The sequence below is a fragment of the Hydra viridissima genome, unplaced genomic scaffold (genome assembly GCF_058129835.1).
Source record: "Hydra viridissima isolate aposymbiotic clone 2 unplaced genomic scaffold, HvirCarnegie_v1 scaffold_4, whole genome shotgun sequence".
Taxonomy (NCBI): Eukaryota; Metazoa; Cnidaria; class Hydrozoa; order Anthoathecata; family Hydridae; genus Hydra; species Hydra viridissima.
In genome coordinates this window covers 7,324,539-7,342,500 of record NW_028324303.1, presented here as the reverse complement: position 1 = coordinate 7,342,500, position 17,962 = coordinate 7,324,539, and the positions used below count along the sequence as shown (strand labels likewise).

The window sequence follows — 17,962 nt, the reverse complement described above, 5'->3', positions numbered from 1 at the left end:
AGTTTGGATGGTCTTCCAGTACACGGCATGTCGGAGACGTCCTTGGTAAGTTCCCAGGTTTTGATGGTTTTTCTAACGCAATATTCAGAAATGTGAAGTATTTTGCCTATTTGAACGTTTGTGTGATTTTTTGTCCTCGCCATACCAATAACTTGCCATTAGATGGCACTAGAAACTGATTTTCGACCCATTTGCATGCAATTTCAATTAATTTGAAATTTACAATATTTCAAGTTGATTTTTAATGAATTAAAAGCTGCCTGATGATGTTGTGATGAATTTTTTGATTGTAAAACTACTCATTTTAACTTTATTTGAAAATAAAAAAAATTTTCGCACCGGATTAATCAATTAATTAGAAAATAATTAATCCTAAATAAAATCGTTTAAACTTTTGTGATACCTCTTAGGGTGGAATGAAAGAACCGAACTTGAGTCAAGTTCGACTTGAAATCTCAAGTTCGACTTTGTCAAGTCAGACTTGAAAAATTGACTTGAGCGAATGCGTAAACGAGACTTGAAAATTTCAAGTTCGTGCTTGAGAAAGTCGAACTTGAAAAATAGTCGAGGCGTTGAATTTAGGGCGTTTATCGGAAAATGCACTTCGCAACCAATAGCGGTAATGGATTTTTTTTACGGGAAAAACCTTTTACTGAAACAAATTCCGTGTAATGATATTTGTATAATATACGTTTAAATAAAAAGTTAATAACTGTAAAAAAATAAACGGTCTTGCTATGTATTTTTCATCAGAAAAATAAATTCATCTTGGCACTTTCAGTTCCAAATCCTAAGTTGTTGGTAAACAACGGTTGGTCATATGTACCACTTAAGTGATCAAGACAATTTCTCTTGATTTCTCCATTTTAACAGATTCCATTTGACTTAAAATACATGCAAATGTTCTAGAAAATGCAGAATCTTATTTTGACGCTTTTTGGGGATGATACTATACTACAATGTATTTTTATTTATCTATTTACTAATACTTTAATGAAAATAATGGTTTTTTTTTTAAAAATACTGAGAAAATTACTTTAAACAAAATTAGTTTTCTCAATACTAATACTACATAATACAATGTGTGTATATATATATATATATATATACCTAATATACCATTTACATATATATACCATTTACATATGTAAGTATACCATTTAAATATGTAAGTCAATAGAGATCACATATGGAGACAGGTCTTTTGAAATTATTGGGCCACTTATAGAAACAGAAAAGAAAACTTTTAAAAACCATTGATAGCATCTTGCTCATTAACACATGAAAAAGAATAAAGTTTAACGTTAAACAAAAATCTCTTAATAAAAAAAAATACAAAAAAGCAATATAATGAAGTTCATGATCTTGATAAAGAACTAATGCAAAACCAAATAGAAATAGATGTTATAAAAAAAAACTCTCTCCAGAAAAAGCAACAATACAAACAAAACTTTGTGAAAATTTTCACAGTTAAAATTTTCACAAAGTTTTAAAAAAGCAACACAACAGAATTATTCTATGTGAGGATTATTATTTTCAAACAATATCACATCCAAATTGTTTTTGGAATGTTTTAATTTATCACTTTATAAGGATAGCCAGAATCACCTGAAACATGAACATGTTGGCGAGCTTCTAAAACTTTTTTAATAGCTGAGTTAGCAAAAACAAATGAATCCTGAATAATTCCAGGCCATTGAACACAAGCAGATAAAATTTCATATGAAGCACCTGCAATGACCTGGCAATTCAAAAAAAAAATCCCTTTTTGTTTCAATAAATTTCTGCGCTTTCTTCACAAGGAATTATTATAGGAATATGTGTTCATTAATTGCTTCTATACATCCTGGGAATCCTTGAATTTGGTAAAATCTAAATAATGGTTGATAAATATAAATATTTTCTTTATCTAAGAAAAGTTTGAAGTTTGTATGAAATAGCAAAATCAGATATCCATGAAAACTTATAATCACTTTTGCTGAATTATCAAAGAATCAGCTTCTGTTATCTTTTGTTAGCCATTTGAATTGAAATGTTCTAAACCACTGGACAAACAGTTGAGTTTCAGCTCTTCCAAATCTCCTATTATTCTCTAAAAGAGTTTATTTATTGTTATAATCATTTGTTGGTATAAAATGTTGTTATTTAAAAACGTAATGTAAAATCTACAATAAGAAGGTGCCATTTTCTGATACCGTTTCTTGAATATCTACTCAGTTGGAATGAACCAGTAGCATAAAACCGAAATGCAATAGTCAGTTGCTGTACAGATGAAAGAGGGCACCCTCAATTGTTAACATTGTTATTAATAATGTCATTAGCTAATATTAAAAAGGTTTTTATTGGAAAATCTGTAGCACCTTTTAAATTCTATACCGTGGTAAACTTCTAAAGGATTAGCTCTGTCAATAATAAACCTTGGTATGTGACTTGGCATATTTTTTCTTCTTCTAAAATTCAGCTCATACCGATTCATTTTTGAATATTTAAAAAAAAGTTTTTTTTTAATACTTTATGTAATTGTAACTACTTCTCATGAACTCTCTTTTACTCCTTTTACACGTATCACCTCTTTGTATAACTGCAACTATTTATTACTAAATGGAATTTACTTTTATACTGTATCACAAAAATGTGCCTTAATCAACAGCCTTTTATAATGCTAGGATGTTCGACATTTCAAAAAGCTAATAAACATTTCTAATGGCATCAAAATATGACATGTTGAATCATTACATACGAGTTACAGGATGTTTTAAGGTGGTAGTATGGTCAAAATTCTAAAATCGTTTATTTCTACCAAAAAATATTGATTTTTTCAGATATTAAAAAACTGCATAACACATTTAAAAAAAAAAAAAAAATATCAAAATTTCACATTTGGACCCATTTTTTGGGTCCCAAGACCTAAAAAAGTCAAAAAGCGCTGCAATAAATATTGAAACAATGGTAGATGCTACAAAACTCAAACTTTTACTGTTTACTTATAATATATCAAAGAACTCATGGATGCAAAATTATAAAGTTAGCTTAAAGAACCAAGGAGATACAGCATATACAACTAATGGGTCAAAATTTACCCCAAAACAGCCCCCTTTTGGAGCACATAACTCTGCAAAAAAGTAATGTTAAAAAAATATACTGCTTCAGTGAGTTTATCATATATGTTATTATAACTGTACAAAATTTAAAAGCATCATAACAAGTAGTTCTCAAGTTATTTATTGCACCGTGCTAAAAAATCCCATTCTGAGAAATCAGCAATTTAATACAATTAACATTAAAAAAACAAATTAAAATATCAAATAAGCTCTCATTTTATTTCTAAAGATTTTTAATCAATCCCCAATGTATTAGCAGTAGCAAACTAAGTTTTTCATGAGTTTTATTTAATTTTTTAAGTTCCTTATAGAAGTTGATATCCTTGTTAAGAAAAATAGAAAAATTTTGAATTAAAAAAAAGTATTTTTAAAAGCAAAATTTTGATTACCAAATTCAACTTTTTAAATTAAATAGCTATATCAACTGGGAAATAAAATAAAACTCTACAAACTTTAAGAACCATAAGCTATTCCTTCTCTTTCTTCATCTTGATCACTATAACTTTTTCTATAACTTTTTTCTATAACTATAACTTCTTCGTTTTGTCCTAATTTGTTTCCGACATTGCTTTACTTCATCAGTAGATTTTTATGCTATATTTAAAATTTTTTGACCTCTTTGATTGCAAAGTGTACTACAGTTTTTACCAGGATTAATACCAAGCTCTAAATAAACATTTAGCATACCAGCTAATCCTTGATTGAAATTTCTTGTATCGACTACAATAACAGTTACTATACCATTTAAAGAGTTATGTCCTCGTTTCTGCCATTTATCACAAGAAACAGTAATATCTGAAATTCCAATATCATCTCTTACTTTAAACTCAGGAGCTGCATTGATCATCGATTGTGTTGCAATATATTTGTATGACAGCTATATTTTATTTTAAACATCATTAAATGTGGCTTTTGAAGTGGAGGTGGTAAGTTTAAAAAACCATATAGCTTTTCTAATGCACTGTCTTTTTCCAATTTCAGGCATTGCAATTACTGAATGTAGATTTATATCAAAAAAATTTTTCAGAAATTTTACTTGAAACTTTTTTACTGGTAAAGAACTTTGTACTCAATAAACACTCAATGCAACTCAACAGCAACAAAGAACTTAAACCATTTTTATTTTTATGATCTATATTCATGTTGATAGATATGCTCTCATAGTCAAGTCATGTTCCAACTAAGGTAAGAATTTGTACAATATTATCAAGATCAACTAAAACATAGCTAGACTCATTATTACATTGAGGCTGTGGACTAGCTTCATTATTGGCAATAACATTGCTGGTTGGTGTTGTAAAGTTAGGTTAAATGTTTAAAGCATTATCAATTTATGGCAATACTTTACTCACAAAAGTATCTTCATTTTGGGAAAAAATTGGTAAACTTGATTTTCTAGAAGTGCTTTTTCTTTTTTTAAACACTCTGGAGGCACCAATTTTTCTTCTCCTCAAAACATCAGTTTTCACATTGAACAATTAGAAATAATATATCTATTTTAATCTAAATTAAATAATTTAAAAAACAATAATAAATGATTATACTCTATATTCAACATCAATAACTGAAACAGATACCATTTGCTTTTAAGTCACTTTACAAACATGACAAAAATAAAGTGATATCAGCATATATAAATGCTGGTTTTGTAATTTTTAAGGCAAAAAAGTAGCCAAATATTACTTAGTATTTTCTAAAAACTTACAATAGAAAATACTTGCTTAAGGCAGTTCAATAAGAATCAATAGATGATGTTTACCTTATTGCTATGCCGTTGCTAAGGAGCAATACTTCATAGTACTTTTTTTAAAATGAAAAATAGAAGGCTTTATATAAATTATATTGGAAAATAAATAATTCTATCATTTTCAGCATGAATGAAAGTTCCAAGAAAAGTTATTTTCAAAAAATGAAAAATTTTGATATTTTTGACCATACTACCACCTTAAAAGACACACGTTTTCGCTATGTTAATATTCAGTTTTCTGTAATGAATTCATTTAAAAATATACTTTCACAATTAAACCTTCTAAATTAATTAGGTCAATATGCCCAAGTAACTACTTTTGCTTGTTAAAAACTCATTTTCATACTTGCAAAGGTTGTAATAAGTTATATAGTAATAGTAAAGTTTTGTTACGCATCAGCAAAATGATAATGGCGGTCTGTTTTTTTTTTCAAGTTTGGTTTCAAGATTGGTCTGGAGCAGACTTGAAAAAATGACTTGAAAATTCAAAAATTTGTCTGACTTCAGTTCAAGTTCGCTTCTTGCATTCCGTTCAAGTCAGACTTAAGATTTGAAGTCTGACTTGAAATTTCAAGTCGGGTTCTTGCATTCGGAAGGAATTTTTGCTCTCTCAAGTCTGGTTTGAAGTCAGACTTGAAAAAGGTCTATTTTTAGCGGTTTTCAAGTCTGACTTGAGTTGAAGTTCACTTTGTGCATTCGCTCAAGTCGCACTTAGGGTGGAATGCAAGAACCGAACTTGAGTCAAGTTCGACTTGAAATCTCAAGTTCGACTTTGTCAAGTCAGACTTGAAAAATTGACTTGAGCGAATGCGTAAACGAGACTTGAAAATTTCAAGTTCGTGCTTGAGAAAGTCGAACTTGAAAAATAGTCGAGGCGTTGAATTTAGGGCGTTTATCGGAAAATGCACTTCGCAACCAATAGCGGTAATGGATTTTTTTTACGGGAAAAACCTTTTACTGAAACAAATTCCGTGTAATGATATTTGTATAATATACGATTAAATAAAAAGTTAATAACAGTAAAAAAAAAAAAGTTCTTGCTATGTATTTTTCATCAGAAAAATAAATTCATCTTGGCACTTTCAGTTCCAAATCCTAAGTTGTTGGTAAACAACGGTTGGTCATATGTACCACTTAAGTGATCAAGACAATTTCTCTTGATTTCTCCATTTTAACAGATTCCATTTGAATTAAAATACATGCAAATGTTCTAGAAAATGCAGAATCTTATTTTGACGCTTTTTGGGGATGATACTATACTACAATGTATTTTTATTTATCTTTTTACTAATACTTTAATGAAAATAATGGTTTTTTTTTAAAAAAATACTGAGAAAATTACTTTAAACAAAATTAGTTTTCTCAATACTAATACTACATAATACTATGTGTGTGTGTGTGTGTGTGTGTGTGTATATATATATATATATATATATATATATATATATATATATATATATATATATATATATATATATATATATATATATATATATACCTACACATATATATACCATTAACATATGTAAGTATACCATTTACATATGTAAGTCAATAGAGATCACATATGGAGACAGGTCTTCTGAAATTATTGGGCCACTTATAGAAACAGAAAAGAAAACTTTTAAAAACCATTGATAGCATCTTGCTCATTAACACATGAAAAAGAACAAAGTTTAACGTTAAACAAAAATCTCTTAATAAAAAAAAATACAAAAAAGCAATATAATGAAATTCATGATCTTGATAAAGAACTAATGCAAAAACAAATAGAAATAGATGATATAAAAAAAAACTCTCTCCAGAAAAAGCAACAATACAAACAAAACTGTGTGAAAATTTTCACAGTTAAAATTTTCACAAAGTTTTAAAAAAGCAACACAACAGAATTATTCTATGTGAGGATTATTATTTTCTAACAATATCAGATCCAAATTGTTTTTGGAATGTTTGAATTTATCACTTTATTTTTTATTAAAATTGTTTTTTTCATATATAATACTATTTTGAAATATAAAATGTAATTCTTTTGAAATAATATGTAGTATAAATATTTGAAAATAATGTTTTTGTTATTAGACCCTTTATCCATTATCAGACACAAATTTTTTTTAAAAAAAATAAGTCTGAAATTTGACTTTTGCTTTGTTTCTGCAAAAATATCTTTAGTGAATGCTTTAGCACCACATTCTTCATTGCTATTTTGTATTTCATTGCCTCCACAATAATCATTTTGTAGAAGGGCAATGTTGTGAAGCACAAAACAGGATATTATTATAGCTATGGAATTTTGCAGTTTTGTTCCTAAGGGAATGTTAAGACAAGGGTATTGTTTTTTTTTGATATACCAAAACAATATTCAACAACAACATTCAACATGTGTGTACTTCTCAAGTTGTAATTGTATCTGATTTCATTTTCATTTTTGGGTTAGAAAAAGGTGTCATTAAATATTGTTTATAAGGATAGCCAGAATCACCTGAAACATGAACATGTTGGCGAGCTTCTAAAACTTCTTTAATAGCTGAGTTAGCAAAAACAAATGAATCCTGAACAATTCCAGGCCATTGAACACAAGCAGATAAAATTTCATATGAAGCACCTGCAATGACCTGGCAATTCAAAAAAAAAATCCCTTTTTGTTTCGATAAATTTCTGCGCTTTCTCCACAAGGAATTATTATAGGAATATGTGTTCATTAATTGCTTCTATACATCCTGGGAATCCTTGAATTTGGTAAAATCTAAATAATGGTTGATAAATATAAATATTTTCTTTATCTAAGAAAAGTTTGAAGTTTGTATGAAATAGCAAAATCAGATATCCATGAAAACTTATAAGCACTTTTGCTAAATTATCAAAGAATCAGCTTCTGTTGGAAACTTTATGTACTGATATCTTTTGTTAGCCATTTGAATTGAAATGTTCTAAACCACTGGACAAACAGTTGAGTTTCAGCTCTTCCAAATCTCCTATTATTCTCTAAAAGAGTTTATTTATTGTTATAAGCATTTGTTGGTATAAAATGTTGTTATTTAAAAACGTAATGTAAAATCTACAATAAGAAGGTGCCATTTTCTGATACCGTTTCTTGAATATCTACTCACTTGGAATGAACCAGTAGCATAAAACCGAAATGCAATAGCCAGTTGTTGTACAGTTGAAAGAGGGCACCCTCGATTGTTAACATTGTTGTTAACAATGTCATTAGCTAATATTAAAAAGTTTTTTTTGGAAAATCTGTAGCACCTTTTAAATTCTATACCGTGGTAAACTTCTAAAGGATTAGCTCTGTCAATAATAAACCTTGGTATGTGACTTGGCATATTTTCTCTTCTTCTTCTTCTAAAATTCAGCTCATACCGATTCATTTTTGAACATTTTAAAAAAAGTTTTTTTTAATACTTCATGTAATTGTAACTACTTCTCATGAACTCTCTTTTACACGTATCACTTCTTTGTATAACTGCAACTATTTATTACTAAATGGAATTTACTTTTATACTGTATCACAAAAATGTGCCTTAATCAACAGCCTTTTATAATGCTAGGATGTTCGACATTTCAAAAAGCTAATAAACATTTCTAATGGCATCAAAATATGACATGTTGAATCATTACATACGAGTTACAGGATGTTTTAAAAGACACACGTTTTCGCAATGTTAATTTTCAGTTTTCTGTAATGAATTCATTAAAAAATATACTTTCACAATGTAACCTTCTAAATTAATTAGGTGAATATGCCCAAGTAACTACTTTTGCTTGTTAAAAACTCATTTTCATACTTGCAAAGGTTGTAATAAGTTATATAGTAATAGTAAAGTTTTGTTACGCATCAGCAAAATGATAATGGCGGTCTGTTTTTTTTTCAAGTTTGGTTTCAAGATTGGTCTGGAGCAGACTTGAAAAAATGACTTGAAAATTCAAATATTCTCGTTTTTCAAGTCTGACTTCAGTTCAAGTTCGCTTCTTGCATTCCGTTCAAGTCAGACTTGAGATTTGAAGTCTGACTTGAAATTTCAAGTCGGGTTCTTGCATTCGGAAGGAATTTTTGCTCTCTCAAGTCTGGTTTGAAGTCAGACTTGAAAACGGTCTATTTTTAGCGGTTTTCAAGTCTGACTTGAGTTGAAGTTCGCTTTGTGCATTCGCTCAAGTCGCACTTTATGTTTGAAGTTCGACTTCAAATTTGAAGTTCGGTTCTTGCATTCCACCCTTAAGGTTTGAAGTTCGACTTCAAATTTGAAGTTCGGTTCTTGCATTCCACCCTTAATTTGTATCACCTATCTTTTAATGAAATTTCTGAGTAAACAGTGATGAGTCGAAACCTACTTTTTTTTATTTTATTAACAAATAACCTATTTGGCAAATTGGAAAAAAAAATTATTTTGTTAGATTTTTATTCAAGAAAAACCGAAGATTAGATCTTAAAATTCTGTTATTGTTTAAACTTTCATGAATAGCTGTATACCATAAATGTCTCAAAGGGCCAAATAAACACTGTTCTTGTTTAATGCAAAAGATAGTGCATTTTTGGAGTCATTTTTCTGGGTATTCAATATGAAATAGATAAAGAAAATTCCCAATCAGATATAAGTATGTAGTTTGATCATGTTTAATTGTAAAAGGAAAACAAGATTTCTGATTTTTGACAGAGCAACAAAAAAACTTCTCAAAATGATTGAAAACTATCATCAAGGATAAAAAGGTTTCTAAAGAGGCACCAATTTTTCAAAAGTAGACTTTCCAGAAAAATGGCCACTTGTAGAAATTGAATGGTTGCGAGTTTCACATGGCACATTTCTTAAATCATGAAATCAGTATGGAAAGGTTTTTATCTCATACTTCAACTGGGTTAAATTGATGATCTTGCTTTCAATCAGTTTTTGGATTGTCAGTTTCAGAAGAAGTGGAACTATTCCTTCCAGAATGTTATGATGTATATCTGGTGGAAAGGATTCAGTAACATTAAAGTAAGGTAGTCTCTCTAAACTGCATGAGTTATGCCAAATATTGCTTTATTTGCAGAAAAACTTTTAACTGATTTGTAGATGAGTGTTGTAGTTAGCCACAGTTCTTAATGAACAGGAGTCTTCTGTGTATCTCACGAAAAATTCTACCTGAACTAAAACAGCAACTAAAACTAGCAAGAGAGTGTGTTCTTAAGTTGTCTGCAGACACTGCAGCAATACAAACATGAAGAATGTGTTTAGTTTCTCCCTGAATAACAGTAACATAAGAATTCACTGGGAATGTTAGTTCATCAACCAGTGGCTTTAATAGATTATGATAAGAAGAAAACTTAAGTATTTTAGATCTGAACAACATTGCAATGTGTATTTGAGATGTTATTGAGCGACAGCGAGAATGTAAATTTTCCTAATATAAAAAAAATACCGTCTAGCAAATCTCCAGCCTTATTTGGATTTTAAAGATAAAATATGTAAAATTGATGAACTCTTCTCCCAGAAGTTAATATGAAGTATTTCCCATCAAAGCCAAAAGAACCTCTGTTATCTCCTGTTGTTCCAACGCGACAATGGCAAGCACTTGGAACTGACTTGTTCTAATGGGCTAATAAAAACTATTTAATCGTTATTGATTACTATAGGTTGTGGACTGAGGGGTTTCTGTTTTCAAGTACTAGGTCAACAAATGTAATACAAGCATGCAAAAAATCGTTTTCTGGAAATGGTATCCCAGAAGAATTAGTGTCAGATCATGGTACAAAATATAGTTCGAATTAGTTTTGTCAATTTTCTCAGCAGTGGCAATTTTCTCAGCAGTGGCAATTTAAACACATAACGAGTAGTAAACAATTGAATGGATTAGCAGAAGCGACTGTAAAATCAATAAGATTGTTGATGAAGAAATGTTATTTGTCAAATGAGGACAATTATAAAGGTATCTTAATACCACGTAATACTCCAATAAAATGTGGCTTATCTCCAGCAGAATTATTACATAGACGTCAACTGAGAGATAATTTACCTAGATTTCAAACTCAAAATAAGAAACAATTGAAAAAGTCAAGAGAAATAGTCAAAGAGAGAATTCAATCTAAAAATTACCATGATAAAAATATTAGTCCTTTTGTACCACATGTCTTTAGACAAGGTCAAAATGTTGCAATTTAAAATAAAGTAACTCGCGAATGGAGTCTAAGAGCTAAAATAACTAAATATGTTGCCCCTAGATCGTATGAAGTAAAATTGAATTACAATGGACATATCCTTCGTCGAAATCAGATTCATCTTAGAAAAGTGTATGTTTTATCTGCTCCATGTTTGACTTGGGATAGTACGGCAATAATGCGCAGAAGACATGCTAATCTTTCTGTTGAAGAATACAATTTGTTTCACCTGAGTTTGAGAGCGATATTATGATAATTGCAAAGGAAAATAAGTTAGTTGAAAATAAAAACGAAGAACAAATACGAGTATCAAGTCGTGGATAAATAATAAAGAATTAAAGTTATTGACATTTATATTTGGGTTTTGTATTATTAGGAACATCTATCATATTTATATACATGTATAAATATACGGGCTGATCTTAGAGAATGGTGCCGGTCTTAGGAGGGAGATTATATTGAACAAAATACATCTGATTGAAATAGTACTCCAGCTTTTTTCCAAACTTTCTGAAGCTCACTGAGAATAAGCTTAAAAATCTTGCAGAGTAAAAATATTTCTTGCTGTGTAAGAATGAGAGTATCTAGCCAATATGTTTTTTTTTGTTAGTAGACGATTGAAGCAAGATAAATTTTCGGATTCAGTTTGACCAAATAGCCAATTTTGATTTTTTTTTTTTTTTGAAGTTCATGATTATAATAAAGTGAAAATATTCCCCGGTCTAAAAAATAGAACTTTTATAATTACAACGAATTTGAAGGTTGCTTTTCAACATTTCAACTTTGTTGATATAGTATCAATACTTTTTTACAAGTATTTTTACAAACATTTTTTATAACAATTTTTATAAACATGAAATTTTGAAACACATTTTTCTTTTTTTTTTTTTTTTTTTTTTTCGCAATGTAAATGAATTTCCAACACTGATTTTTTTTGGTCAATTGTGCTCAAAAACATGCGAAGTAAGGCTCAACATATGCTTTTTTTTTGAGAATATGTGAACCTAAAAAAACAAACAAGTGTTTTTGTATATTTCTTTCTTTTTTGTTGCAGATTTCACTTCTATAGTGTTTTGGAAATCAAAACACGACACCTCAACAGCAATTATTTCCTTTCAAGCATTGAAAATTATAGCAACGATTTCTTAGGCAAATATGTGGCTTAAGTCAAATTTTTTTTACGGCGACCTCTAAGCAATAACCAATTTTTCTGGAAATTTGCTCAATTGTTCTTCTGATGATCTTGCTTTGTAATCTAAGAAAATTAGTTTTTAAGTTATTCAACTTAAAGTAAAACAAAAGTATAAAAAACGTTATTTCTTCAAGATGACTTATAAAGGTAATTTTAAATTTTTGAAAAAATTACAGACGTGTTTTTTATCAATTATTTACCCCGTTATGCTATTAATGTAGTGATTTTCAAAAAAATTGTCGGGAATGAAATATCCTAATGTTACCATTACTGCCATTACTTTGATTCTGGGCTGGAGCTTTAAACACATAACTTTTATAATGGCTCTAATATTTTAGCTCACTGTTTGGTGATGACCATTATTAGAAATTATAGAAGTTCAAATTAGACGAAGAGGGTGGCCAGATGTGCTTTGGCCAAAAGTTCAAGGTCTTAGCCAAGTTTATACAGTCTTTGCCGTATGACAGGGAGCGCCATCTTGAGAAAAAAGAACTTTTTGTGGATCAGGGAAGTAAGTAACAATCCAAAAAAAGCCTTCAAAAAAGAGGTTCAGATCTTTAACGCTCATCCTTAAGTCTGTTTTAAGAGAGACATAAGGATCTTATTTCCTAAAACGGCAATGAGTCTGAAAATCATAGGATGCTTAGATTTTGGAACTGATCTGACAGAAGCAATTATCTCTTTACGTTTGGCTTCCATTGTCAGATATAGGATTAGATCTCGAAAGGAAATTTTTTTTTGCTAATTTTTAACAATTTTTAACTCGTAAACAAAGAAAAATTATTCGGAACAATTGTCTTTTTTCTGTATGAAACTTATTTCAAAATTTCTTGATTGTTTTTATTTGTGACACAGTTTGCGCTGGTGCTAAAAAGCTTTGCTATTTTTTTAGCGCAATTCCTGAAGGGATTTTAAATTACTCTAGTAAAAAGTCTTAACAAGCAACTCCTTGGTTTCCAAGTGAAAACAACAAAGTTTTCATGTACTACAAATAATACATAATCTACGAATATCTATTTTTTAAAATTCATTTTAGTTCTTGTAACTTACATGTAATATGAACATGTTACATGTGTCATAAAGTTTTGTTTTACACAAATTATGACAATTTTTTTTTTTTTTAGGCGCTGAAATGGCGTTAATTGAAAGAAAATTTAGAAGTTGTAAAATTTTATTACATTTTTATATTAAGAATTTTTGTATTCAATGGTTAGCATGTATGTTTTTGTGTTGATTTTCCCTTTAAGATGATTTTAAAAGTGTGTTTTATCATTGATAAGTATATTTTATCATAGATGAACATATTTTAGTTCGCCTGACACTTTTTTTCTTTGACTGTGAGATTTTCTTTAACTGTGAGATTTTTTTTAACTGTGAGATCATTTCAGAAGCATTTACGATTAAATTCGATTTGTTAACATTTAATAATTAGTTTGTAGTTTTTTTTTGCGATCTTGACTATATATGCGTGCGTGCCTGCGTGAGTGTGTGTGTGTGTGTGTGTGTGTGTGTGTGTGTGTGTGTGTGTGTGTGTGTGTGTGTGTGTGTGTGTGTGTGTGTGTGTGTGAAAAAAAACATCAATATAAAAAAAAGTACCATGTCCCAGCAGTCTGATAAATAGTCAGAGAAACATGATTTAAATGTGCTATGTAGGCCTCTAAGAATCGATAAATTCTATATAAGATAAAAATTAAGTCAAAAAATCAAATTAAATCAAAAATTTTTAATATCTTCAATTATTCTTCTCTCACTGAACTATCTATTAAGCTTTCCAAAAGTATGCACAAGCTTATTTTTTTTAAAAGGCTGTATATACTGTATAATAGAGGCCCTTGTTAAGAAGCCTACATTTTCTTCCTTGGTCTACAAAGGAAAAATCCTGAATGGGTGAGATGATGCCTAAACAATCATTTTGAATTTTTAAAATATTTCGAAAATACTATAAAAGCTATTTTTGTAGTGTAATATTTGATATTTTTGTAGTGTAATATCTGATAGTTTTTGTTTTTATAAATGATAGTGGTGAATCTAATTATAGTTATATAGCTCAATCCAATTTCAAATTGACTTTATATAAGTTAGATAAGTAAAATTATAAAGATATACAAGCTTTTACCAATAATATTTTTAATGAAATTTTCCATTTTTCATTTACAGATAAGGTTGTTGACTTAAAAAGGAAAGGAAGGACTTAAACACAGAACCCGTTTAAGTGAAAATGTGGTTTTAAAATGAGAAGGTTTTTCTAGAATACTGGAGGAGGTATTTGATGTAAGTCAAAAAGATATCATCAAGATATCATCCATCAAAAATAAAACAAAAGATTTAAAAACTAGACAAGAAGATGTAGATTTTTTAAAAAAATCAGAAAGGATTGCGTTTGTTGGATTTTTATCATCGCCAAAATATGTTTGGCGATGATAAAGTTCCATAAAACATTGTAAGAACCAAAACAAAAAGAGAAATAAGAATAAAATTTCAAAGAATAAAGAACTCCATTAGAAAACAGAAAATAAATTTATTGTTGGTTGTTGTTAAATAATTTGAAGAGACAAGTAAATGTTTAGATAAATACGTTTTTAGAAAAATTAAACTCTAATGCTATTCCTCTCTTATTCCGAAAAATATCGGAAAAGATTCATCTCTTACTATATTACAATTTAGAATAAGTTCTACTATGCATCACTCGCTTCCCTTACAAATAATAGTTTTGGAAGGATTGATGAGTATTCTACTTTTAAGCGAAGTATAAGGGGAGAAAAAAATCAAGTATAAATACAGTTGCGTGTAATATTAAAGATAACTTTATTATATTGGCTAAGGGTAAAAGTCTTACCTTGCACTGTGACTTTAACATCACGGAAGAAATGAAAGAACTTGTTAAAGAAAAACTCGAAAGAGTAGCGTGCTATGATTATCTTCAGAAAGTTCTGGTTCATCACAGCTTTTTGAAGGTAATCATAGCACAGCTACCAAAAAGCTCCCAGTGTTGTATCATGTCAATCAGTTACATGTAAAGATAAATATTAAAAAACCTAAATATAAACAAAAAAGTTTCATAATTTACAATTAAATTTGTTTATAAGTTTAAATATTATTTTAAATTAAAAATATTACCATTAATTAAATGGTTTGCCTAATTTTTAAAAATTAAGTGATTTTTAAAAAATATATTTCGCCACATATCAACCATTCTTGCTGGTGTGAAAGCAATACTGTAAATGAAACATTTTTAAAACTGGGTAAAATGAAAACATGATAAATATTTTTAAAGATTGTTATTAGCATTCTAGAATATGCTTAACATTTGAATCAACATTTGAAACCTTTTTTTAAACTTTTTTTTTTTTTATGTGAAGGTTTTTTCTTATCAAGAATTCAATTTTTTTTTTTTTTTGTTGATACTTTTGAAAAGCTTAATGGATAGTTCAGTGAGAGATATGCACTCTGTTCCTAAATACGAGATTAATATCAACGACAGCACTTCATTTACTATTCATTATGCCAGTCTTCTTACCTTCTCAATTAGGGTCGCTTCCACACCTATCGTTAGTCGACACTTATCGTAGGTTTTAAATACTAACATAATTATTGCAAAAAGTTGTCATTATTTTTTTATTTTTATATAATGTGTATCAACGACATCGTCATGCACTTCTATTACAATAGATAGAAACCGCAATGCATAGTTACTTATATGAACTCGATGGGTTTATTACGTCCGCCAATTAAAATACTTTTTTTTTAAATACCTTCTATTAAAAGCGTTTCAAATAAAACAAGGAAATTTAAAAAGATAACATAAAATTTTTTTTCTAAATTGGCTTAATCAGGTAAATAAAACATGAATCATTATTAATATTATTAAAACAACTCATCATTATAGTATCAATGTAGTATTTTTGAATGTACGATAAGTATGAACTTAAAAAAATGTTATTCCATACATATCGTATGTCCAATGAATAATCAACTTGTTTCTTTTTTACTATAAAAATAAATATTATTTTACTAAGATTCAATGGCAATGGCAAGACAAAAATGTAAGACAAAAGTTTGTAGCTCAAAACGAAGACTTCAATATACAGATAGTCAATTACGTGATGCTATTAATGCTGTTAAAAAAGGTATGGTTGTGTACAAAGCGAGCAAGACGTTTGGAATTCCTTATCAGACGCTTCGTGATAAAATATTTGGAAGAACTGCTTTGAAGATACAACACTGCAGGTATGAATCGGTTCTAGGTGAACAAATTGAAAACAAGTTAGTCGAGTGGTTACTAACACGCACCAGAATGGGATTTGCCATGTCTGTAGTACAGCTATTAGATACTGTGCAAAAATATTTGAATTCCAACAATATAAAAACACAATTTACTAACAATCGTCCTGCAAAAGGTTGGTTTTATGCATTTCTTCGCCGTCACAAACAGCTATCTCAAAAAGGAGGTGAATACTTAAACCGAGCTAGAGGAGGAGTAACTGAAAAAGCCATGAGATTGGTTTGCTGAAATTCCGAAGCTTTTAAGAGAAAACGTTAAATATTTAAATGATTCAATGCGCGTTTTCAATATGGATGAGAGTGGTTTTCAGTTGTCACCAAAAACTAATTTATTAATTGGTGAACGAGGAAAAAATACATATGAAGAAAGTGCTCGAAGTAATAAAAAAAGCATCACCACTTTATTTGCAGTAAATGCCAGAGGAACCTTTGCTCCATCATTAACAATTTTTAAATATGCTCGTCTTCCAAATAGATTTATAAATGCTGCTCCGTCAGGATGGGGTATTGGAAAAAGTGAAAATGGTTGGATGACCGCAGAATGTTTTTTTGAGTATATTACAAACGCTTTTATGCGTCACATTTTTCTATCGAACTTAGTGAGTTTTGCTTTAAAAATGGAATAATTCTTGTTGCTTTGTTCCCAAATGCAACACATATTTTGCAGCCGCTCGATGTGGCAGTTTTTGGTCCAATGAAAGCAAAGTGGAAATCGTTTTGCCGACAATGGTGCATTGACCATGAAGGACAAGAATTAAACAATGAAAATGTACCAGAAGCATTAAATTCTTTTATAATCGATCCTTCTATGGCAAGTAATATTAAAAGTGGTTTTAAAAATACCGGAATTTTTCCATTTGATGCTAATAATGTTGACTACAAAAAAATTGTTCAAAAATTATCTGAGTCAACTTTTGCTCCGGCTCCTTATTTAGAAGAGAACCATTCAAGTGTGACTTCATCAGCTTCCTCTTCCATAACCTTTATTGAAAAATGCATTGATTTAAGTATTTTAGAGCAGTTTAAAATGACTGATGAACATTTAGGTTGGAAAGGTGATCTTGAATACCTCCAGTTGTATCATTTTTGGAAAAGAGCCTTATCTGAAACATATAAGACCATAATTTTACCTGATAAAATACAACATGGTAATAAAAATCAATCAACAACTTGAAAATTTGCAAGGTATAACCGATATGGATATGCCTGATTACAACAATGCAGCTGTAATAGAACCAAAACTAGCTAGTTTCAGTTTAAAAATAGCAGCAGAAATCATAAATCCAATCGAAAGTGTTTTAATATGGCCAAAAAAACCAGTCCAAATGTCCAAGCGCAAAGGAGAACGTTTACCGTCGGTTGTAACATCTGATGTTGTGAATATTTCTTTGTTTTTAACTGACTAAGGAAAATCGACTCAACGCCTTTTTTGTAACTTGTTTATATATGTTCTTATTAAGAAAACAGCGTTATTTATACTAAATCTGACATAGTTGACAATTATTCGT

The 17,962-nt window shown here is 29.3% G+C and overlaps 1 protein-coding gene and 1 pseudogene across 6 annotated transcripts in view; both read left to right on the top strand.

Annotated features, from left to right (window-relative positions):
- Nucleotides 1-13,601, top strand: part of LOC145182799 (DNA helicase MCM9-like) — a 169,116-nt gene extending 155,515 nt beyond the window's left edge. For all 6 annotated transcript variants that reach the window (XR_016451644.1, XR_016451645.1, XR_016451642.1 and 3 more), the window contains one exon: nucleotides 13,298-13,601. Coding sequence is in view for 2 of the 6 variants with exons in the window: in XM_090084636.1 (XP_089940762.1) it covers nucleotides 13,298-13,315 (18 nt within the window). In the remaining 4 variants the exon portion in view is untranslated. The remainder of the gene's footprint in view (nucleotides 1-13,297) is intronic.
- A 2,441-nt stretch (nucleotides 13,602-16,042) lies between these two features.
- On the top strand, nucleotides 16,043-17,918 carry LOC145192218 (uncharacterized; annotated as a pseudogene).
- Nucleotides 17,919-17,962: the final 44 nt, after the last annotated feature.